Here is a 25,104-nt window from a genome sequence, read left to right on the forward strand (position 1 = left end):
TTTCCACTCACCTGAACCCTCCCCCCCCACCCCACTATTTTGTTTAAAGCCCTCTCTGCAGCCCTAGTTATTCAATTCAATAGGACACTAATCCCAGCATGGTTCAAGTGAAGCCCATCCCAACGGAACAGCTCCTTCTTATTCCAGTACTGGTGCCAGTGCCCCATGAACCAAAACCCATTTCTCCCACACCAGTCTTTGAACCACGTGTTCATCTCTCTGATCATATTTACCCGATGCAAATTTGCTCATGGCTCAGGTAGTAATCCAGAGATTATTACCTTTGTGGTTCTGCTTTTTAATTTAGCCCCTAGCTGCTCAGACTCCCTCAGCAGAACCTCTTTCTTTCTTCTATCTATGTAATTGATACCCACGTGGACCACGATAACCGGATCTTCCACCTCCCACTCCAAGTTCCTCTCCAGGGGGAAGATCCAGAGATGTCCTAAACCCTGGCACCGGGCAAGCAACACAGCCTTTGGGATTCATGCTCTCGGCTGCAGAGAACAGTATCTATCCCTCTAATTATACTGCCCCCTACCGCGACAATATTTAGTTTTACTCCCCCCCCTCTGTACCACTTGAGACTTTTGTCAACAAAGGCAGACATTGATGCGGAGATTCAACATTGCCTCCAGTGCGCCAGTGCAGCCTTCAGCCGCCTGAGGAAAAGAGTGTTCGAAGACCAGGTCCTCACATCTACCACCAAGCTCATGGTCTACAGGGCTGTAGTAATACCCGCCCTCCTGTATGGATCAGAGGCATGGACGATGTACAGAAGACACCTCAAGTCGCTGGAGATATATCACCAACGATGTCTCCGCAAGATCCTGCAAATCACCTGGGAGGACAGGCGCACCAACATCAGTGTCCTCGCCCAGGCTAACATCACCAGCATTGAAGCACTGACCACACTTGATCAGCTTCGCTGGGCAGGCCACATAGTTCGCATGCCACACACGAGGCTCCCTAAGCAATTGCTCTATGCGGAGCTCCTTCACAGCAAACGAGCCAAAGGTGGGCAACGGAAATGTTATAAGGACACCCTCAAAACCTCCCTGGTAAAGTGCGACATCACCACTGACACCTGGGAGTCCCGGGCCAAAGACTGCCCTAGGTGGAGAGGGTGCATCCGGGAGGGCGTTGAGCTCTTCGAATCTCAACACCGCGAGAGTGAAGAGGTCAGGCGCAGGCCGCGAAAAGAGCGTGCAGCAAATCAGAACCAGCCCCTCCCCCTTCCCCCGACGAATGTCTGTCCCACCTGTGACAGGGTCTGTGGCTCTCGTATTGGACTGTTCAGCCACCAAACGACTCACTTTAGGATTGGAAGCAAGTCTTCCTCGATTCTGAGGGACTGCCTATGATGATAATGATGGCCAGTTTGCTCATCCTCCCTGCAGTCCCTGCTCTCATCCAGACAAGAGCAAGGGCTGAGACTCCTCCATCACTACCTCCTGGGTCCCCATCCCTTCCTCACTTGTAGTCACATCCTCCTGTCCCTGACCATGGACCAAATTTGAGTTAATTAATCTAAGGGCTGTGACTGCCTCCTGGAACACAGCGTCCAGGTAACTCTCCCCCTTCCTGATGTGTCATAGTGACACATCACCTGCCCTGCCATCTCTAATGTATTTAATTAAGTTTTGAACGTTTAGTTTTAATCCCAGCTTTTAATTTAAACCAATGCCCAAGAAAAGAGAGAAAAGCTGACCAACCAAACTGCAGCTGGTCAGCAATCAGTTGATTTAATTAATAAGTTTTTTTTAGATCAGAAATATCACCGATCTATGTTTACTTTTTTAATTGATTTTAATCTTCCCCGAATTCCCATTCTTTCTAAATTCCCAATTAAACCACTCTGCCCAACTCCATTCTGTTCAAGACCTCTCACTGTGCTCTGAAAAACTGTTAACTTTTATACTCTTGAGCTACACCCAATTTACAAGTGTTGACTCAGCATCTATTGCACATGCAAGTGTCACACACCTTCTTGTTCCCTACTCAGTCTCACCTCTCCTCGCACTACCCTTTCACTCTTGATATGCTTTTGCTTTGAACCGCAATCCTAGGTGGCTCTCACCTCAACCCACCCTTCCCACATGCTCTGTGTGCAGTCACGCAGATTATTATGGACATCTTTACAATCCCAGACACTAGGAGCTACTCCACTATGGAAGGCACATGTGCCACACGATGAGCTGCACATTCACTCACACCTTCTTCTTTTTCTTATTATAGGTGAAATTGACGCATAATCGTTGGGAGCAGCAACGCACTGGAGGTGGCGAGCCTGAACTACAGGACCTCACTCTGGTCAGGGAGCGAGTGTCCGCCCTCCTGGGCACACCAGTTGGCGCGGTGGCGGGTGGCAAGGCACAGCCCCCTATGGAGAGTAATGGTATGTGAATGGCATTTGCAATTTATATGAGTTCCGTGACCCCTGATATCAATTGGCCTACCCCCTTTACTTATAAATGTCCAATGCCACGTTCCTCTTACCTCCCTGCCCCCTCCCCTGCTGCTAAACACATGTCTGTTGCTTTGTTCTTACTAATGATCAGCCAGAAGCGTGGCAGCCTGCCCCTGATGTTTCTACATCAGCTGAGGGGGGAGATGACAAAGGAGGGGCTGACAGTTTGATCTCTGAGCGGGACACTCCATCAATCCCACTGAGTGGGGACACCACATCGGTGGAGGAGCCTGAATTCATGGGGTTTGAGGACTCTGAGGCTCTTGGCCCCAGTAGCCTACAGCAACGCAGAGCGTGAGGGGAAGCTTGTCGGCCAGCTCCCCAGAGGGTGAGTCAGCCCAGGAGTACTGCTGAGAGAAAGGCAGATGTGGACCTGGACTTAGAAGCTATGTCCAGGGAGATCATGCAAATGCACTACAAGTTCATGGGTGCATTGGAGAAGGCCCCACAGAGCTTTTGAGTGTGGGGGAGGCCGCCTCAAATATTGCCCGTGCCTCTAGGAGTCCAACGAGCCCATCCTTGCCCGCTTACAGAGGGAGATGGGCCCAACAAGCGATAGTGGAGTCCCAAAGGGGATGGCACATGCCATGGTTGACATGGGAGCAGCTATCACATCACAGGCCCAAGCCACGCAAGGACTTCATGAAATGATGCCGTCAGTGATTGCTGGCATGAACTCGCAGGCTGCTGCGTTTCAGGCTCAGTGTGCTGTGAGTCAGTCGCAGAGTGATGCCATGCACACACTGATTGCTCCCATCATCTCTGTGTTCCCCATAGTCCAATAGGGAACTGACGGTGCCGAAGCTGGCCAGTAATGTGTGCTCATACATCTTGCTCTAAATGCTGACATTTCACCCTGTGGGCCGCTGGAAATGAAAGGTGCTGTCGTTGCTCAAGATGACAGCATTCCGGCTCCCAGCACTGCCACTCCGCCTTTGCACCTGCCGTGGTCTACACCCGAGCCATCACAGACGGTTTCCACAGGTGCTGAGGAGGTGCAGTCCACAGCCATGCCTTCCAGGCCCCAAAGCTAGTCCAGGGCGCCCTGCTAGGCCATCTGTCCTGTCTTCCCCACACACACAGCAGCCCTCAAGCAGCCTTGCTGTAGGTACTGAGGCAACATTGAGGAGGAGCACTAGGAGTGGGAGGGGATTAAGGTTAGGAGTGGCAAATATGACCGGAAGTCTGCGTGAGGACTTTGCCCACCATGGACAGGTGCCCTCATCGTGTAAATAATGGCTCTAAATATGTCATTGCATTGTTTGACCAAACCTATTGTTGTGAGTGTGTGTGCCTAATATGCCACATGGATGCTACTGTGGGATGACTAATGGAAGCAGCCTTTGTTCATGCATTGTTTTAATTCATTGTGTTTGTTGCTCTTTTAACGGATGTTGTGTTTTCTTTTGTTACTTGCTGAGGGGGGGTTTGGTTGTGGTGTTTGAGGTGACTATATTGGTGGCATCAATAAAAATTTTACTTTGACCATTTTGCATTGGTGTCTTGTGTCTGGTTATGGACTTTAGAGGATTTGTGCCATTATGGTGGCACATAACACGGTCAATATTCACTGCAACCCTCAGCTTCCTCCATTCAAGAGACCTGATGCATTATGAGCCATTGATGTGCGGCTCTTGCACCGACAGCTTTGCCAGGCTGGCTCTGCCGCAGATGGTGCTCCTCCTGGTGTGGCTGGCCATTCAAGGCTTCGCCAGCCTCCAGTTCCTCGTTCTCCTCCACCCGATGTGAGGCTGCAGGTTTGCCTGTAGGAGAGGGCATATCTCTCCCAGCACTTCCTCTCGGAAGTGTTTCCCGCTCAGACACTGCTCCTCACAGAGATGGAGGTATAAGAACATAAGAATTAGGAACAAGAGTAGGCCATCTAGCCCCTCGAGCCTGCTCCGCCATTCAATAAGATCATGGCTGATCTGGCCGTGGACTCAGCTCCACTTACCCGCCCGCTCCCCGTAACCCTTAATTCCCTTATTGAGTAAAAATCTATCTATCTGTGATTTGAATACATTCAATGAACTAGCCTCAACTGCTTCCTGCTTCCTTGGGCAGAGAATTCCACAGATTCACAACCCTCTGGGAGAAGAAATTCCTTCTCAACTCGGTTTTAAATTGGCTCCCCCATATTTTGAGGCTGTGCCCCCTAGTTCTAGTCTCCCCGACCAGTGGAAACTACCTCTCTGCCTCTATCTTGTCTATCCCTTTCATTATTTTAAATGTTTCTATAAGATCACCCCTCATCCTTCTGAACTCCAACGAGTAAAGACCCAGTCTACTCAATCTATCATCATAAGGTAACCCCCTCATCTCCGGAAGCAGCCTAGTGAATCGTCAGTGTACCCCCTCCAAAGCTAGTATATCCTTCCTTAAGTAAGGTGACCAAAACTGCACGCAGTACTCCAGGTGCGGCCTCACCAATACCCTGTACAGTTGCAGCAGGACCTCCCTGCTTTTGTACTCCATCCCTCTCGCCTTCCTGATTACCTGCTGCACCTGCAAACTAACTTTTTGGGATTCATGCACAAGGACCCCCAGGTCCCTCTGTACCGCAGCATGTTGTAATTTCTCCCCATTCAAATAATATTCCCTTTTACTGTTTTCTTTTCCAAGGTGGATGACCTCACATTTTCTGACATTGTATTCCATCTGCCAAACCTTAGCCCATTCGCTTAGCCAACCTATCTAAATCTCTTTGCAGCCTCTCTGTGTCCTCTACACAACCCGCTTTCCCACTAATCTTTGCGTCATCTGCAAATTTAGTTACACTGCACTCTGTCCCCTCGTCCAGGTCATCTATGTATATTGTAAACAGTTGTGGTCCCAGCACCGATCCCTGTGGCACACCACTAACCACCGATTTCCAACCCGAAAAGGACTCATTTATCCCAACTTTCTGCTTTCTATTAGCCAGCCAATACTCGATCCATGCTAATACATTTCCTCTGACTCCGCGTACCCTTATCTTCTGCAGTAACCTTTTGTGTGGCACCTTATCAAATGCCTTTTGAAAATCTAAATACACTACATCCATCGGTACACCTCTATCCACCATGCTCGTTATATCCTCAAAGAATTCCAGTAAATTAGTTAAACATGATTTCCCCTTCATGAATCCATGTTGCGTCTGCTTGATTGCACTATTCCTATCTAGATGTCCCACTATTTCTTCCTTAATGATAGCTTCAAGCATTTTCCCCACTACAGATGTTAAACTAACCGGCCTATAGTTACCTGCCTTTTGTCTGCCCCCTTTTGAAACAGAGGTGTTACATTAGCTGCTTTCCAATCCGCTGGTACCTCCCCAGAGTCCAGAGAATTTTGGTAGATTATAACGAATGCATCTGCTATAACTTCTGCCATCTCTTTTAATACCCTGGGATGCATTTCATCCGGACCAGGGGACTTGTCTACCCTGAGTCCCATTAGCCGATCCAGCACTACCCCCCAAGTGATAGTGATTATCTCAAGGTCCTCCCTTCCCACATTCCTGTAACCAGCAATTTTTGGCATGGTTTTTGTGTCTTCCACATGAAGACCGAAGCAAAATAATTGTTTAAGGTCTCAGCCATTTCCATATTTCCCATTATTAAATCCCCCTTCTCATCTTCTAAGGGACCAACATTTACTTTAGTCACTCTTTTCCATTTTATATATCGGTAAAAGCTTTTACTATCTGTTTTTATGTTTTGCGCAAGTTTACTTTCGTAATCTATCTTTCCTTTTTTTATTGCTTTCTTAGTCATTCTTTGCTGTCGTTAAAAATTTTCCCAATCTTCTAGTTTCCCACTAACCTTGGCCACCTTATACGCATTGGTTTTTAATTTGATACTCTCCTTTATTTCCTTGGTTATCCACGGCTGGTTATCCCTTTTCTTACCGCCCTTCTCTTTCACTGGAATATATTTTTGTTGAGCACTATGAAAGAGCTCCTTAAAAGTCATCCACTGTTGTTCAATTGTGCCACCGTTTAGTCTGTGTTTCCAGTCTACTTTAGCCAACTCTGCCCTCATCCCACTGTAGTCCCCTTTGTTTAAGCATAGTACACTCGTTTGAGACACTACTTCCTCACCCTCAATCTGTATTACAAATTCAACCATACTGTGATCACTCATTCCGAGAGGATCTTTTACTAGGAGATCGTTTATTATTCCTGTCTCATTACACAGGACCAGATCTAAGATAGCTTGCTCCCTTGTAGGTTCTGTAACATACTGTTCTAAGAAACAATTCTGTATGCATTCTATGAATTCCTCCTCAAGGCTACCCCGTGCGATTTGATTTGACCAATCGATATGTAGGTTAAAATCCCCCATGATTACTACCATTCCTTTTTCACATGCCTCCATTATTCTCTTGATTATTGCCTGCCCCACGATGAAGTTATTATTTGGGGGGCTATAAACTGACTTTTTCCCCTTACTATCTCTAATCTCCACCCACAGTGATTCAACATTTTGTTCATTAGAGCCAATATTGTCTCTCACAACTGCCCTGATATCATCCTTTATTAACAGAGCTATCCCACCTCCTTTCCCTTTTTGTCTATCTTTCCGAATTGTCAGATACCCCTGTATGTTTAATTCACAGTCTTGGCCCCCCTGCAACCAAGTTTCTGTAATGGCCACCAAATCATACCCATTTTAATGATTTGTGCCGTCAACTCATTTACTTTATTTCGAATGCTGCGTGCGTTTAGGTAGAGTGTTTTAATACTAGCTTTTAAACCATGATTTTTAGTTTTGACCCCTCCTGCAGCCCCTTTATATTCATACATATTGTCCCTTCCTCTCACCTTGTGGTTTACACTTACCCCAGTGCTACTCTGCTCTGTTGCCTCCTGCCTTTTGCATTCTTTCTTGGGGGCCTGTTCATCTGAGCTCTCACCCACTCTAACTAGCTCAGAGCCCTCACCTGGGTTCCGAATATTTCTTGCATTGAGGCACCGAGCTTTCATGCTTGCCTTTTTATTACACATTGACCCTTTAGAATTTTGCTGTACAGTGGCCCTTTTTGTTTTTTGCCTTGGGTTTCTCTGCCCTCCACTTTTCCTCATCTCCTTTCTGTCTTTTGCTTTTGTCTCCATTTTGTTTCCCTCTGTCTCCCTGCCATATTAGTTTAACTCCTCCCCAACAGCACTAGCAAACACTCCCCCTAGGACATTGGTTCCGGTCCTGCCCAGGTGCAGACCGTCCAGTTTGTACTGGTCCCACCTCCCCCAGAACCGGTTCCAATGCCCCAGTAATTTGAATCCCTCCCTGCTGCACCACTGCTCAAGGCACGTATTCATCTGAGCTATCCTGCGATTCCTACTCTGACTAGCTTGTGGCACTGGTAGCAATCCCGAGATTACTACTTTTGAGGTCCTACGTTTTAATTTAGCTCCTAGCTCCTTAAATTCGTCTCGTAGGACCTCATCCCTTTTTTTACCTATATCATTGGTACCAATGTGCACCACGACAACTGGCTATCCACCCTCCCTTTTCAGAATGTCCTGCACCTGCTCCAAGACATCCTTGATCCTTGCACCAGGGAGGCAACATACCATCATAAAGTCTCGGTTGCGGCCGCAGAAACGCCTATCTATTCCCCTTACCATTGAATCCCCTATCACTATCGCTCTCCCACTCTTTTTCCTGCCCTCCTGTGCAGCAGAGCCAGCCACGGTGCCATGAACTTGGCTGCTGCTGCCCTCCCCTGATGAGTCACCCCCTCAACAGTACTCAAAGCGGTGTATCTGTTTTGCAGGGGGATGACCGCAGGGGACCCCTGCACTACCTTCCTTGCACTGCTCTTCCTGCTGGTCTTCCATTCCCTATATGGCTGTGGACCCTTCTCCTGCGGTAAGACCAACTCGCTACACGTGCTACTCACGTAATTCTCAGCATCGTATGAGCATTGCTGCATGCAAACTCATGGGGGACAAGGCCTCCTGCCCAGATGTCCGCTCTCCATTCGTGGCCCTGCATGGCCAACCGCCATTGTATCTTCATGCCACCTAACCAGAGCATGGAGTAGGTGATGCTGGCGAACTAGTAATGCACCCATTACATTATTTCACTCAAGCTGTAAGGACTCTGTAATGGCAGATCATTCTTCCGATTTAAACTCAGAGGTTCACGCAGCGTGCTGTGCGGAAACGTTGCGCTCAATGTGGCTTCTGATTTATGATACTCATCCCTCCCTTTAAATAGGTTGCAGGTAGCACCAACGGACCTTGGAACCGCGAATGCACCTAATTTTGTGACAGGGGCGTTAGTGGGACATTGCACGACAATTGACGTCATGATCTGAATGAAAGTACCAACCGAGGCAGTCGCATTTGGTGCTGCCACAAAACCGGCACCAAATTTCCCAGTGGGGCACTGCAAGGTGCACCACAGGGCAGTAAGCAATTCGACACGCATTACCGCCCCTCTGGGGTGCTAACAGAGGCGCTACACATCCGAATTTCCAGCCCACTGTCTTTGCTCCCTGTCACAAACTCCATTATCTCTCCATCGACTGCATCCCTCTTCCGAGCATCTGTCTGAGGCTGAACCAGACTGTTCGCAACCACGGTGTGAACTTCCGGCCACATATTCGCGGCATAACTAAAACCGCCTATTTCCACCTCCATAACCCTCATTCATGCCTTTATTACCTCTAGACTTGACTATTCCAACACAATCCTGACTGGCCTGCCACATTCTACCATAGGGAAACTTGAGGTCATCCAAAACTTGGCAGCCCATATCCTAACTTGCACCAAGTCCCGCTTACCCATCACCCCTGTGCTCGCTGGCCTACATTGGCTCCCGGTTAAGCAAAGCCTCAATTTGAAAATTCTCATCCTTGTTTATAAATCCCTCCATGACCTCGCCCCTCCCTATCTCTGTAATCTCCTTCAGCCTCACAACCCCCCATGATATCTGCGCTCCTCAAATTCTGCCCTCTTGAGCATCCCTGATTATAACTGCTCAACCATCGGCTGTGCCTTCAGCTGCCTGGGCCCCAAGGTCTGGAACCTCTCTACCTCTCTAAACCTCTCCACTTCTCTTTCCTTCTTGAAGCTGTTCTTTAAAACCTACCTCTTTGAATAAGATTTTAGTCATCTGCTGTAATTTCTTCTTATCTAGCTCGGTGTCAAATTTATTTTTTTGTCTTATAACACTCCTGTGAAGTGCCTTGGGGATGTTTTGCATATACATACAAGTTGTTGTTGTTGTAGTTGTGTTATGAATAAAACTAATTACAAACAGAAAACATGTGTACCTGCAGTCCTTCAATAGCCAGTCGCAGCATACTCGGGGTTAATTTAGAGGCTTGCTTGAAAGTGAAGTTGCTCCAGTCTATGATCAAAATAAATCCATTCACTTGAAGTTCTGGGTCTTCGATCATTGCTTCCAATGATAGCAGTATGGCACGCAAAATATCTATTAACGTGTACCTAAAAACAGAGACACGGTCATGAACAATCAGGGCTTTTTAGCAATCAGCAGCAAAGGTTTCAAGCTGGTGATCATCAAAGAGTTGTAACGATTTGATTAACTCTAATGTTTGAGGCTAAGCATCACCAACTTTAGCAATTACCCTTCCTCTCCCTTCCAGAACCACGACAGGGTTCCCCTTGTCCTCACCTTTCACCTCACCAGCTTCCATGTTCACCAGATCATCCTCTGCCATTTCCACCACCTCCAGCATGATCCCACCACCAATCACATCTTCCCCTCCACTCCCCTCTCAGCATTCTGAAGGGACCGCTCCCTCCGTGACACCCTGGTCCATTCCGCAATCACTCTCAGCACTTCCTCGCCTTCCCACGGCACCTTCCTGTGCAAGCGTAGAAGATGCAACACCTGCCCTTTTACCTCCTCTCTTCCCATTGTCCGCAGCCCCAAACACTCCTTCCAGGTGAAACAGCGATTTACTTGTACTTCTTTCAATTTAGTATACTGTATTCACTGCTCACGATGTGGTCTCCTCTACATTGGGGAGACCAAACACAGACTGGGTGACCGCTTTGCAGAACACCTTTCAATGCGTAACCGTGACCCTGAGCTTCCGGTCGCCTGTCGCTTTAATTCTCCGCTCCACTCCCACTCTGACCTCTCCATCCTTGGCCCTCTCCAATGAAGCTCAACGCAACCTCGAAGAACTGCACCTTATCTTTCGATTAGGCACTTTACAGCCTCTGGACTCAACATCAAGTTCAACAATTTCAGACCATAACCTCGGCCCATATTTTTTTTCCCTCCCCTCCCTTTTTTTAACAATCCTCCCTTTTTTTTCTCTTTCCCATGGCAGCTGGTGATGATTCCGCCATTCACACCCCATCGAGACCCATCTTTTGGTTCTTAACTTGTGCTATTACCATCTCATTTGTGCCCATCATCCCTTTTGTCTCTTAAATCTCTTCTCCCTTCCATCCTATCACAGACCTTCCCTTTTGTTCTTTCCTCCCCTCCCCCTTTCACTACCTCTGCACTTCCTTAACAATCTGTTACACCTTGAACTTTTCCAGTTCTGACAAAGAGTCACAGACCTGAAACATTAACTCTGTTTCTCTCCACAGATGCTGCCTGACCTGCTGAGATTTCCAGCATTTTCTGTATTTTGCTTTTGTATTAGCGATTATTATAACAGTTCAGCTAAAATAGAAAAAAATACTAACTAAAGCCATTGTGTGTCAATTGGTTTATTTAGCTAACAACAACTTAAATGTAAAGATGTACGGTAGTGTAGTAGTTATGTTATTGGACTAGAAATCCATAGGTCTGGACTGATAATCACCTGAATTTAAATCCTACCATGGCAGATTGTGAATTTGTGTTTTTAAAAAAACAGTTAAGTAAAATCTTGAATAAAAAGCTGGTATCAATAACTAGTATCACTAACTAGTATCAATAGCTCGTATCAGTAGCCTAGCAAGCCACTCAGTTGTATCAAACAGCTACAAAGAAGTATAATAAGAATAAAACCAGATGGACCACTCAGCTTCGACCTAGGCATCAGATTTGTATACGACAAGGCACACCCAGTCCAGTCGACCCTGCAAGTCCTCCTCACTACCATCTGGGGACTTGTGCCATAGTTGGGAGAGCTGTACCACAGACGAGTCAAGCAAAAGTCTGACAGTTATACTCGCAGAATCATACCTATCAACGTCCCAGACTCCTCCATTAACATTCCTGGGTAAGTCTTGTCCCATCAGCAAGACAAGCCCATCAGAGGTGGTATGCAATCAGGGTGGAGTGGCCCTGGGAGAAATGTTCCCTTTAAGCTGCGTGGCTGTGCAGCCGCACATGTGCGGCCGGTGAGCTGGCTTGTAAATTGAAAAAAATGCACATGCGTGGAATTTTGAATGGGCTGCATAGCCCGTTAAAGGGGCCACGCAGCCCAAAGAAAATTACTGGGCGAATTGCCTGGGAGTCCTCAATATTGACTCTGGACCCCATCAAGTCTCACAGTATCAGGTCAAACATGCGTAAGCAAAAGCCAATCAACGTCTGAGTGCTGCAGTGGAAGATCAGACTTCTGTCTTGCAAGCTCAGAGAGCTCTCATGCAGGCTCAGGTTGCTGCCATGCGAGGCTCATGGCATGCCATCGTGGCTACATTTATCAGTGTGGAAATGGGCTTGCAGGGTGTCACAGTATTCCAGCAATTTGTCCTCCAACTGCGCCTCCGCAAACTCCCAGGCAATTTCCCGGGAGGTGGCAGTACCCCCCTCTGCCGGGTGAAAACTTTCCTCCTCCTGGAGGCACTAACGGGGCTATAAAAAGTGTAGATGAGCAGAGAGACCTTGGAGTCCATATACACAAATTCTTAAACGTGGCAGGATAAGTTGATAATATGGTTAAAAAAGCATATGGGTTATCTGAGTTTTTAAATAGAGGAACAGAATATAAAAGCAAATTTATCAAGCTAGAACTTTATAAATCACTTCTTAAGCCTTAGCTGGTGTGTCGTGGACAATGTTGTCAGAAAAAAAAGAAAAGTAAATTATAATTGAAATGGAGAAAAATTGCAAAGTGCTGCAGTACAGAGAGACCTGGGGGTCCTTGTGCATGAAACACAAAATGCTGGTATGCAGGTACAGCAAGTAATCAGGAAGGCAAATGGAATGTTGACCTTTATTGCAAGGGGGATAGAGTATAAAAGCAGGGAAGTCCTGCTACAACGGTACAGGGTATTGGTGAGACTACACCTAGAGTATTGCGCACAGTTTTGGTCTCCATATATAAGGAAAGATATACTTGCATTGGAGGCAGTTCAGAGAAAGTTCACCAAGTTGATTCCGGAGAAAAGGGGGTTGACTTATGAAGATAGGTTGAGTAGGTTGGGCCTATACTCATTGGAGTTCAGAAGAATGAGAGGTGATCGTATCAAAACAAAAAAGATACTGAGGGGACTCGACAAGATGGATGCAGAGAGGATATTTCCATTATTCGGGGAAATTAAAACTGGAGAACATAGGGCTAGAACCTGCACTTTTTTTGCATGCTTAACGCCCACTTAACGCTCATTTTACCACTGAAATGACGTATAATGCCGCATATCGCCCATTTAGCCACAAAATAGAAACTGATGCCCATGTTTAGGAAACTTATCGCCGAGCGTTATGTTCCCCATGTGTTTAACACCAGGAAAAAATATTACCGCCTGCCAACTTTTTTCGGGCGGAATCAGCAGAATGGCCGAAATCAACTTCCATAATATCGCCCAGCGTTAATTTCCGCACTGATTTAATGCCAAGGTTCAATAATACGGCCCACCCACTTTTTTTTGTCGTGAAGAGCATATTTACCGAAATTAACGCCCAGCAGATCGCCCATCGTCAATTTCACCACCTCGCACACATATCGACCACAATATCGCTCGCCCAAAAAACGCCCACAAAAGTGGAACTGTTCTGAATGAATGCCAGCGGTGTGTCTGGCATTTTTAAAATCCCACTCTTACGTGAAGAGCTGATATCTGAACGATTTACCTGAAAGAGCATTGATGTGAGCAACAAAGCTGACACACTGCTGTGTGTGTGCAGCTCAGACATCAATGGTGTCCATCACCTTGGTGCCAGTTAAAGTTTATGTTGATTGATGTTAAGTTGTATTTAACCCTTTCATGTTAAGCAATCATTCGTGTGTAACGGTGCAGCTATCTGAGACAATGCGCAACAAGGTTATGTTCAATAATAAAAATGTTACACCAACATTGGTCTGAAATCATAAGCATCTCAGGCAATAACACTCAACCCCCGCCCAGACGCCATTTTTTCCACCATTGACATAAATCACATGTTCAACATGTCCAGCAACACAGAATACAAATGCAAAGCAGCAGCGTGGTTCCCAGCTCCCGTACATTGCAACAAATTGCATACACCCAAATGGAGATATAACACAGCCATCACCTGCAGACATGCAGCTCACTTTCCTTCTCCCCTCCCCTTCTTTTCCCCACCTCTACCCCTTCCCCTCCTCGCTCCACGGCGCCTGGCTGAGGAGCTCCTCATTGGGGGGTGCAATGTCTGTAAGCTTGTAATGTTAGTAGCGCCACACTGTGGAGGTGGACATATTGTGTACTGCATGTGCAGAGTTAATAATAAACAGAACCAGGCAGATTACGGAGGCTTCCGAGAGAGCTGCCTGTCATGTTAGGAGCTGTGTGTGCTGTGCTCTGTGAAGATATCACATCTGGCGATGAGATGGGATTTTTTGGATGATTTAAAGCTTAAATTTTGTTGGGGAAGGATTTAGCCAGCCGACAGAGAGGCTTTGGAAGTTTCTTCCTTTGGAAAAAAGCTAAAAAATCCAAGGTAAAATACAGCACAAGGTGTGAACAGCTAGAGATTAAAAAGGCAGGTGTAATCGGACATTTGGGGGAATATAGACACAACTGGGAACGTTTTAAAGCATATGTGGATCAGCTAGAAATGTATTTCATTGCAAATAACATAATCGAAGTTCCAGACAATGCCGTCCAGAACCGGGTTGTGTTGGAACATAAGAAAGCGATCTTCTTATTGGAGGTGGGTCTGGCATTGTACGAAACCCTTGTAAATCTGGTTGTGCCTGACGACCCAAAGGACACAATGCTTAAAGAGATTTTAACGAAGCTGGAGCAGCACTATAACCCCAAACCGTTAGAAATTGCTGAAAGCTATCGTTTTGGGATTCAGAATCAAAAGGCTGATGAACGTATCAATGATTACATCGTAGCATTAAAAAAGCTATCGATGCACTGTAATTTTGGAAATTTTCAAAACCGAGCATTACGGGATCGTTTTGTTTGTGGGGTGAAAATTGATGCGATCAGAAGGAAGTTATTGATGACGGATGACTTGACTTTTGAGATTGCTTGTCAGACAGCGAGGTCGATGGGCCGAACAATATTCCTGAAAATTAAATAATAATTACAGTCGTCAGTCAACCGAGGTAAATCACCTGCAGGTTCAAAGTAAAAGATGGTGGGGGCCCAAAGGCTCAGAAACTGGAAATTCGTCGAAGTCGTGCTATAGGTGCCTGGGACAACACATTGCTCAAAGTTGTCCATATGTGAAGGCAGAGTGTTTCTTCTGCAGAAAGGCTGAGCATCTTGCGAAGGCATGCCAACTGAAGAGTAAACCAGCTTTAAAAGCTATGAGTCCAGCGTTCAAAGCTATGAGTAGAAATCCCAAGAGACTACATAGCATGGAAGAACAACAACAGGACAAGGAGATATTAGAGTTACACGTCATCAGGAGCACAAGGTTAACGGACAGCGATTTGGAAAGCATCAAAATCCACATAGATGTTGCGGGATTCAAGATACCAATGAAAATTGACACGGGTGCATCCGTGAGTGTAGTACCGGAGTCACTGTACCTCGACAAATTGCGTGATTTCCAACTGGAGAAATCCAAGATTGAGCTGCGAGGCTACTCGGGAGAGAAAATTCCTGTGGTAGGTCATATCACCATGCCGGTGAAATATAAAGACCAATTTCAGAACTTTCCACTAATAGTCGTGAAAGGAGACAAGTCTGCCTTACTAGGAAGAAATTGGTTGAGCTACTGAAGCTGGATTGGAGTAAGATTTTCTGTGTGGAAGCGAGATTTTGTGGGAGTTGTGAACAGACCTCCAAACAGTAGTAGTGATGTTGGGGGGGACAGCAAACAGGAAATTAGGGGTGCGTCCAATAAAGGTGCAGCAGTTATCATGGGTGACTTTAATATGCATATAGATTGGAATAACCAAACTGGAACCAATACGGTGGAGAAGGATTTCCTGGAGTGCATAAGGGATGGTTTTCTAGACTAATATGTCGAGGAACCAACTAGGGGGGAGGCCATCTTAGACTGGGTGTTGTGTAATGAGAGAGGATTAATTAGCAATCTCGTTGTGCGAGGCCCCTTGGGGAAGAGTGACCATAATATGGTGGAATTCTACATTAGGATGGAGAATGAAACAGTTAATTCAGAGGCCATGGTCCAGAACTTAAAGAAGGGTAACTTTGAAGGTATGAGGCGTGAATTGGCTCAGATAGATTGGCGAATGATACTTAAGGGGTTGACAGTGGATGGGCAATAGCAGACATTTAGAGACCGCATGGATGAACTACAACAATTGTACATCCTTGTCTGGCGTAAAAATAAAAAAAGGAAGGTGGCTCAACCGTGGCTATCAAGGGAAATCAGGGATAGTATTAAACCCAAGGAAGTAGCATACAAATTGGCCAGAAATAGCAGCGAAGCTGGGGACTGGGAGAAATTTAGAACTCAGCAGAGGAGGACAAAGGGTTTGATTAGGGCAGGGAAAACAGAGTACGAGAGGAAGCTTGCAGAGAACATTAAGACGGACTGCAAAAGCTTCTACAGATATGTAAAGAGAAAAAGGTTAGTAAAGATAAATGTAGGTCCCCTGAAGTCAGAAACAGGGGAAGTCATAATGGGGAACAAAGAAATGGCAGACCAATTGAACAAGTACTTTGGTTTGGTATTCACTAAGGAGGACACAAACAACCTTCCGGATATAAAAGGGGTCAGAGGGTCTAGTAAGGAGGAACTGAGGGAAATCCTTATTAGTCGCGAAATTGTGTTGGGGAAATTGATGGGATTGAAGGCCAATAAATCCCCAGGGCCTGATGGACTGCATCCCAGAGTACTCAAGGAGGTGGCCTTCGAAATAGTGGATGCATTGACAGTCATTTTCCAACATTCCATAGAGTCTGGATCAGTTCCTATGGAGTGGAGGCTAGCTAATGTAACCCCACTTTTTAAAAAAGGAGGGAGAGAGAAAACAGGGAATTATGGACCGATCAGCCTGACATCGGTCGTGGGTAAAATGATGGAATCAATTATTAAGGATGTCATCGCAGGGCATTTGGAAAGAGGTGACATGATAGGTCCAAGTCAGCATGGATTTGTGAAAGGGAAATCATGCTTGACAAATCTTCTGGAATTTTTTGAGGATGTTTCCAGTAGAGTGGACAAGGGAGAACCAGTTGATGTGGTGTATTTGGACTTTCAGAAGGCTTTCGACAAGGTCCCACACAAGAGATTATTGTGCAAAGTTAAAGCACAAGGGATTGGGGGTAGTGTGCTGACATGGATTGAGAACTGGTTGTCAGACAGGAAGCAAAGAGTAGGAGTAAATGGGTACTTTTCAGAATGGCAGGCAGTGACTAGTGGGGTACCGCAAGGTTCTGTGCTGGGGCCCCAGCTGTTTACATTGTACATCAATGATTTAGACGAAGGGATTAAATGTAGTATCTCCAAATTTGCAGATGACACTAAGTTGGGTGGCAGTGTGAGCTGCGAGGAGGATGCTATGAGGCCGCAGAGTGACTTGGATAGGTTAGGTGAGTGGGCAAATGCATGGCAGATGAAGTATAATGTGGATAAATGTGAGGTTGTCCACTTTGGTGGTAAAAAACAGAGACACAGACTATTATCTGAATGGTGACAGATTAGGAAAAGGGGAGGTGCAACGAGACCTGGGTGTCATGGTACATCAGTCATTGAAGGTTGGCATGCAAGTACAGCAGGCGGTTAAGAAAGCAAATGGCATGTTGGCCTTCATAGCAAGGGGATTTGAGTACAGGGGCAGGGAGGTGTTACTGCAGTTGTACAGGGTCTTGGTGAGGCCACACCTGGAGTATTGTGTACAGTTTTGGTCTCCTAACTTGAGGAAGGACATTCTTGCTATTGAGGGAGTGCAGCGAAGGTTTACCAGACTGATTCCCGGGATGGCGGGACTAACATATCTTGAAAGACTGGATCAACTGGGCTTGTATTCACTGGAGTTCAGAAGAATGAGAGAGGATCTCATAGAAACGTTTAAAATTCTGACGGATTTAGACAGGTTAGATGCAGGAAGAATGTTCCCAACGTTGGGGAAGTCCAGAACCAGGGGTCACAGCCTAAGGATAAGGGGTAAGCCATTTAGGACCGAGATGAGGAGAAACTTCTTCACCCAGAGAGTGGTGAACCTGTGTAATTCTCTACCACAGAAAGTTGTTGAGGCCAATTCATTAAATATATTCAAAAAGGAGTTAGATGTAGTCCTTACTACTAGGGGGATCAAGGGGTTTGGCGAGAAAGCAGGAATGGGGTTATGAAGTTGCATGTTCAGCCATGAACTCCTGCATCTATTTTCTAAGTTTCTATGTTTCTATCAACAGATGATGTTATCAAGAAGTATCCAAAGGTGTTCTGCGAAACGGGCAGTCCGATCCAAGGCTTCAAGGCGAGTGTCAGTGTACAGAAGGATGCTAGATCTGTTTACTACAAGTCATATTCCGTACCATATGCACTCAAGGAGAAAGTTGAGCAAGAACTCAAAAGACTAGAGACTGAGAACATTATTTGTAAGATAGGTCAATGTAACTGGGCTACACCCATTGTTGTTGTACCTAAGTCCGATGGTAAGGTAAGATTATAAAGTAACCGTAAACCAGGTTCTAGAGGGTAATGTCCCCAATACATTGCCGAATATAGAAGATTTGTTCACAACACTGACAGGTGATCAGATCTTCTCAAAACTCGATCTTACGAATGCCTACTTACAGATTGAACTAGATGAGGAGTCCAAGTCATGTTTGACTCTTAATACTTATCTAGGCCTATATCAATTTAATAGGCTACCGTTTGGAGTGTCTTCCGCCCCTGCCATATTCCAAGGGGTGATGAACCAGATTTTGCAAGGTATTGAAGGGCTAGTATGTTATTTGGATGACATACTAATTTCAGCACCAAATAGGCAAATTCATAATAACATATTGAATTAAGTCCTCAAACGACTCGAGAACCACAGAGTACGAGTGTCTGCTCAGAAGTGTGAGTTATTTAAAAACTCAGTGGAGTACTTAGGGTTCAGAGTCGACAAAGATGGTTTATATCTGACCAAGGAAAAACTGGATGCAATCAGAAATGCACCCACTCCCAGGAATGTCAGTGAACTTCGTTCATTCTTGGGTCTTTAAAACTATTATGGGAAGTTCCTACCAAATTTGGCTACAGTATTACATACACTGAATGAACTTTTGAAAAAACAGGTCCATTGGAAGTGGTCAAAAGAATGCGATACAGCATTCAAGGAGTGTAAAAGCAAATTGGTAGAGAGCACCATGTTAGTTCACTATGACATATCTAAGGAGATTAAGCTCACATGTGATGCCTCTCCATATGGAGTTGGGGCAGTGATCTCTCATGTATCAGGTAGTGGGGAGGAGAGAACAATTGCTTTTGCTTCACGCACTCTCAGTGCCAGTGAGAGTAATTATGCGCAAATTGAAAGGGAAGCTTTGGCATTAATTTTTTGGGTCAAGAAGTTTCACAAATACTTGTATAGTCATAAGTTTACCATCGTTACGGACCATAAGTCTCTAACAGCAATCCTCCATCCAAAGTCCCCAGTTCCAACATTAGCTGCAGCCCGAATGCAGAGATGGGCTTTGATTTTGTCAGCATATATATATATTGAGTACAGACGATCAGCTGATCACAGTAATGCTGATGCAATGCCTAGATTGCCTTCCCCATCACAAGTTACACCCAATATGGAAGAAGTGTTTTATTATTCATACATTGATGAACTGCCAGTCACAGCTGAAGAGATTGGTGGAGCAACCAAACGTGACCCAGTGATGTCAAAGGTGTATGAGTATATTGCAAATGGATTACCAAACCAGGTAACAGACAAAGATACACATCCATTCATCATTCGTAGGAATGAATTATCAGTCGACAAAGATTGTATCATGTGGGGTACGAGAGTGGTTATACCAAATAAATTCAGATCCAAATTATTAGGAGACCTCCATGACTAGCACCTGGGCATGTGCTTGACCAAGAGTTTTGCACGCAGTTATTTATGGTGGCCAGGTCTTGATAAAGATATAGAGTACATCGTGAGTCAGTATACAACATGTCAATCGGTAAGCAAGCAACCACCGCCAGTACCATTACAGCCATGGAAATGGTCTCCCAGGGTGTGGCAAAGGCTACATATTGATTTTGTTGAGTTAGAAGGACAACAATCGTTCATTGTGATTGATAGTCATTCGAAGTGGGTTGAGGTGTTTCCAATGTGGAAAATAACAACAAGTAAAACATTGGATATTTTGCAAAAATTATTTTCTTCATTTGGCCTCCCTGAAGAAATTGTTTCGGATAATGGACCACAATTTTGTTCAGAAGAATTTGCACAATTCATGAGCAAAAATGGTGGGAAACATACCAAGGTTCCACCATACCATCCTGCTTCGAATGATGCAGCAGAGCGCACTGTACAAATTATAAAACGTGCCCTCATAAAACAAATGTTAGATCCAAATCCAAGGAAGCGACAGTTGTCATTGGATCACAAATTGGCTAATTTTTTGATTACGTATCGAAATACTCCTCATACAACCACTGGTAGAACACCAGCAGAGTTGTTTCTCAAATGACAGCCACGAACCAGATTCTCTGTTAAAACCAAATTTGGCACAGTCCGTAGAAGAGACACAATTAAGTCAGAAAGAGAATCATGATAGAGGTAGAGTAAAAGTGTGAAATTAAACCAGAAGGTGAGAATGAAGAACCATCACCATAAATAGTTAAAGTGGTTACCAGGAAGAATGGTGAAGATATGTGGTCCTCGCACATATTTGTTAAAGATGTTTGATAATGGACAGGTTAGGTTTGTTCATATTGATCATATTTTACCTACAGACATGGAAGGAGTTGAAGGTGGGAATGATACAATTATTTCTGACTCATCAGATAGGTTTGATACACCAGTAGCAAATCCTAAATCCAATGTACTGGAAACAAATCCAGGAGAGAATCAGAATGAAATTCTGAGTCAGAGTCAGGAAAACAAAGAGCCAGAAGTTAGAGTGAGTTCAAATGAAAATCAAGGAAATTCTGTGGAGGAAAACATTCCTCAGGATGAGCCTCGAATGAGTTTAGATTCGACACCATGTTTGGAAGGTTCTGTTCGAGAGCGAAGGTATCCTCTTCGAAACAGAAAACAAGTGGTAAAGTTAAATTTGTAAATATGGAAAAAAATAAGTTATATCCTGTGTTATGTATAAACATGAAAGTTATGTATGATGTTGTTGTAATAACTTCTTCATTAAGGAGGGAGAAGTGTAATGTCTGTAAGCTTGTAATGTTCGTAGCTCCACACTGTGGATGTGGACGTATTGTGTACTGCATGTGTAGAGTTAATAATAAGCAGAACCAGGCAGATTCCGGAGGCTTCCGAGAGAGCAGCCTGCCATGTTAGGAGCTGTGTGTGCTGTGCTCTGTGAAGATATCACAGGGGGGATGAAGGCAGATGCAGTTATTGGATGGGTACGGGAGTGGGGGGGGTGGGAGGGTGGGGTGGGTGCCGAGGGGGCAACATTCTCTGATGCAGAAGCAGGATCTTGGTCCTTGCTTTCATCTGTCATTCGCAGTGGTGGTGCAGGACCTAGGGGTGGAGTGCCGCGCTCAGGGACCACTGGGAGGCCTGTGCCAGCAGTGTTCCTGGCTATCGCATCCAGGGACTCCACCATCTGCGATATGTACTTGGTCATGGTGCCGGAGGTGGTGGCCAGCTGTCGGGATATGCTCCCCAATGCTTCGATGAGCTGGTCACCTATGTCTACAGTCCTCCTGGACAACTGTACCATCTCTCCGCTGTCATGTGGCGCTCGTGGAACAGACCTGCCATGTCCAAGGACCCTCCGCAGGGTCGGCGCCGTCCTGGGGACAAAAGGGGTACCCTGTGGTGAGGTGCTTGGTCCAGAGTGGAGGCGGGAATGACCGGAGGACCACTAGATGGCCTTGGGGTGGAATGGCTTCTGGAGTGTGGCAATGCAGGTTCCTCGAAGTCCGCGCTCTCATCGGTGAAGAACAGACCCAGTGGATTGACGGGCGAGAATCGGAGCTCCTCAGCACCAAATGTAGGATCATCCGCCGACTCCTGCCCTGCGCCCCCACCTTCTGGCCTCTGTGGTCTTGCCTTGGGACATGCTGCCTGAGCTGCAAAACACAAATGAGGTTATTAGAGAAGGGGGTGCTAGGGTGACAAGGTGAGTCCAGCGCTACACACAGCATATGCACGACAAAAGCTCCACCGCTCTCAAAATCATCGCAGACATCACATTTCATGACCATCAACACATTTGCATTGCAATGATTTTCATTCGGCCATCATTATTCCTATGGCAACTTTAGAAATCATCTATCATATATGATTGTTTGGATACGAGTGGGTGTGGCATCAGTTGACTTTACATCACGCAATGGTGTAAGCTTTACTAACGTGGTATCACTTCAGGATCTGCAGATGCGTCCGTAGCTGTCCGGGTGTGCTTCCCCACGAGTGCGAGCACACGCTTCTCTGTCTCAGTGATGTCGCTGGGAACTGGTGGCCCCCCCCCCCTCTGCACGGACCTCATCGTCGATAGCTTCTTCTGTAAAAGGTGACAGGACGTCATGGCATGAGATCATTGTGTGATATCATTGCTAGGTACTGTCACAGACTGATACAACACGTAACCGACAAATCTAATCATGATTATTAGGATAATTATCATTGTTTACCTAAAGATGTGCACCATGACTGCAGGGTTTGAGTAAAACATTCCCGGTGAAAGTGAAAGACCTCACATCTGATAATAATCACTCATGACTGTTACAAATCAAATTACATAAATACATAAGTACATGTAAATAAATGTAATACTTACTGTTGCGGATCCCACAAGGTCGTTCCATCGTTTGCGGCATTGGTTGCCCTCACGCACCTCGTTGGTCGCCGTCGAGACCACCTCTGCTATCTCAGTCCATATCTTCTGTATGCCTTTGGGGTGGGCTTCCCACGCCCTCCCTGTGTCAAATCATCCCCGCATAACTCAACCTCCTGCAGGAGGGAGGCATTTTCCTCGTCCGAGAATCTCCTGGCTCTTTTGCACCCTCCAATGTGCTCCTCTCCCACCTCACTGCTCTCTCCAGCATCATTGTCCACAGCGTGCTGTGATGCCTCCTCCTTTCTCTCCATTATAGGTCAAATTCAGTCAAATATGTGCTGGTAACAGCTACTTTTTGTTTGCCTACTTGCTGTGAAGCTCTAAAGTCTCCCTCCTTCCTCCCAAAGTAGCCACACCACACCCAGACACGCCTTCAGTCCCTCTGAGCTCCCTCTCTCTCTGTCTCCTCTTCAGCGCATGTCATGTTGACCCTTGACCTCCAGAATCGCGTGAATCGAGCATTGCTAAGCCGTTGCTAAAGACGGCCACACTTTACGGCAGAACGTCAAAAAAATTTTATGCTACCATCCATTTTATAATGTTTGAGATAACGCCCATTTTCAAAAGTGGAAACTAGGTGCTTTGAGAATAGCTGAGAAGCCGGCGATCTGACGCCCACACCAGAAATATCGCCCATTTTTGGATGATAACCACAAAAGTGGAGGTTCTACCCCAAAGTCTTAGAATAGGGGGCGGCCCATTTAAAACTGCGATGAAGAGGAATTTCTTCTCTGAGGGTTGTAAACCCATGGAATTCTCTGTCCCAGAGAGCTGTGGAGACTGGGTCATGAAATGTACTTAAGGCAGAGATAGACAGATTTTTGAGCGATATGGGAATAAAGCGTTGTGGGAGGTGGGCTGGGAAATTGAGCTGAACCTGCTCTGTCTTTCAATGAGATCAATGTCGAGAAACCAACTAGAGAGCTGGCCATCCTAGACTGGGTGATGTGTAATGAGAAGGGACTAATTTGCAATCTTGTTGTGCGAGGCCCCTTGGGGAAGAGTGACCATAATATGGTAGAATTCTTTATTAAGATGGAGAGTGACACAGTTAAATCAGAAACTAGTGTCCTGAACTTAAGGAAAGCTAACTTCGATGGCATGAGGTGTGAATTGGCTAGAAAAGACTGGCAAATGATACTTAAAGGATTGACGGTGGATAGGCAATGGCAAACATTTATCGATCACATGGATGAACTTCAACAAATGTACATCCCTGTTTGGAGTAAAAATAAAACAGGGAAGATGGCTCAACCGTGGCTAACAAGGGAAATTAAGGATACTGTTAGATCCAAGGAAGAGGCATATAAATTGGCCAAAAAAGCAGCAAACCAGAGGACTGGGAGAAATTTAGAATTCAGCAGAGGAGGACAAAGGGTTAATTAGGAGGGGGAAAATAGAGTACGAGAGGAAGCTTGCCGGGAACATAAAAACTGACAAAAGCTTCTATAGATATGTGAAGAGAAAAAGATTAGTGAAGACAAACGTAGGTCCCTTGCAATCGGACTCAGATGAATTTATAATGGGGAACAAAGAAATGGCAGACCAATTGAACAAATACTTCAGTTCTGTCTTCATGAAGGAAGATACAAATAACCTTCCGGATGTACTAGGGGACCGAGGGTCTAGTGAGAAGGAGGAATTGAAGGATATCCTAATTAGGCGGGAAATTGTGTTGGGGAAATTGATGGCCGATAAATCCCCGGGCCTGATTGTCTGCATCCCAGAACACTTAAGGAAGTGGCCCTAGAAATAGTGGATGCATTGGTGATCATTTTCCAACAGTCTTTCGACTCTGGATCAGTTCAAATGGACTGGAGGGTAGCTAATGTAACACCACTGTTTAAAAAAGGAGGGAGAGAGAAAACGGGTAATTATAGATCGGTTAGCCTGACATCAGTAGTGGGGAAAATGTTGGAATCAATTATTAAGGATGAAATAGCAGTGCATTTGGAAAGCAGTGACAGGATTGGTCCAAGTCAGCATGGATTTATGAAAGGGAAATCATGCTTGACAAATCTTCTGGAATTTTTTGAGGCTGTAACTAGTAGAGTGGACAAGGGAGAACCAGTGGATGTGGTGTATTTGGACTTTCAAAAGGCCTTTGACAAGGTCCCACATAAGAGATTGGTGTGCAAAATCAAAGCACATGGTATTGGGGTTAATGTACTGGCGTGGATAGAGAATTGGTTGGCAGACAGGAAGCAGAGAGTCGGGATAAACGGGTCCTTTTCGGAATGGGAGGCAGTGACTAGTGGAATGCTGCAGGGCTCAGTGCTGGGGTCCCAGCTCTTTACAATATACATCAATGGTTTGGGTGAAGGATTTGAGTGTAATATCTCCAAGTTTGCAGATGACACTAAACTGGGTGGTGGTGTGA

At 45.6% G+C, this 25,104-nt stretch overlaps 1 protein-coding gene across 1 annotated transcript in view; it reads right to left on the bottom strand.

The window, feature by feature from the left end:
• Positions 1 to 25,104, bottom strand: part of clvs2 (clavesin 2) — a 193,105-nt gene that overhangs the window by 150,505 nt on the left and 17,496 nt on the right. The window contains exon 2 of the mRNA XM_070884455.1: positions 9,734 to 9,908. Coding sequence (XP_070740556.1) covers positions 9,734 to 9,908 — 175 coding nt within the window. The remainder of the gene's footprint in view (positions 1 to 9,733; positions 9,909 to 25,104) is intronic.

The sequence above is a fragment of the Pristiophorus japonicus genome, chromosome 7, assembly GCF_044704955.1.
Source record: "Pristiophorus japonicus isolate sPriJap1 chromosome 7, sPriJap1.hap1, whole genome shotgun sequence".
NCBI lineage: Eukaryota > Metazoa > Chordata > Chondrichthyes > Pristiophoridae > Pristiophorus > Pristiophorus japonicus.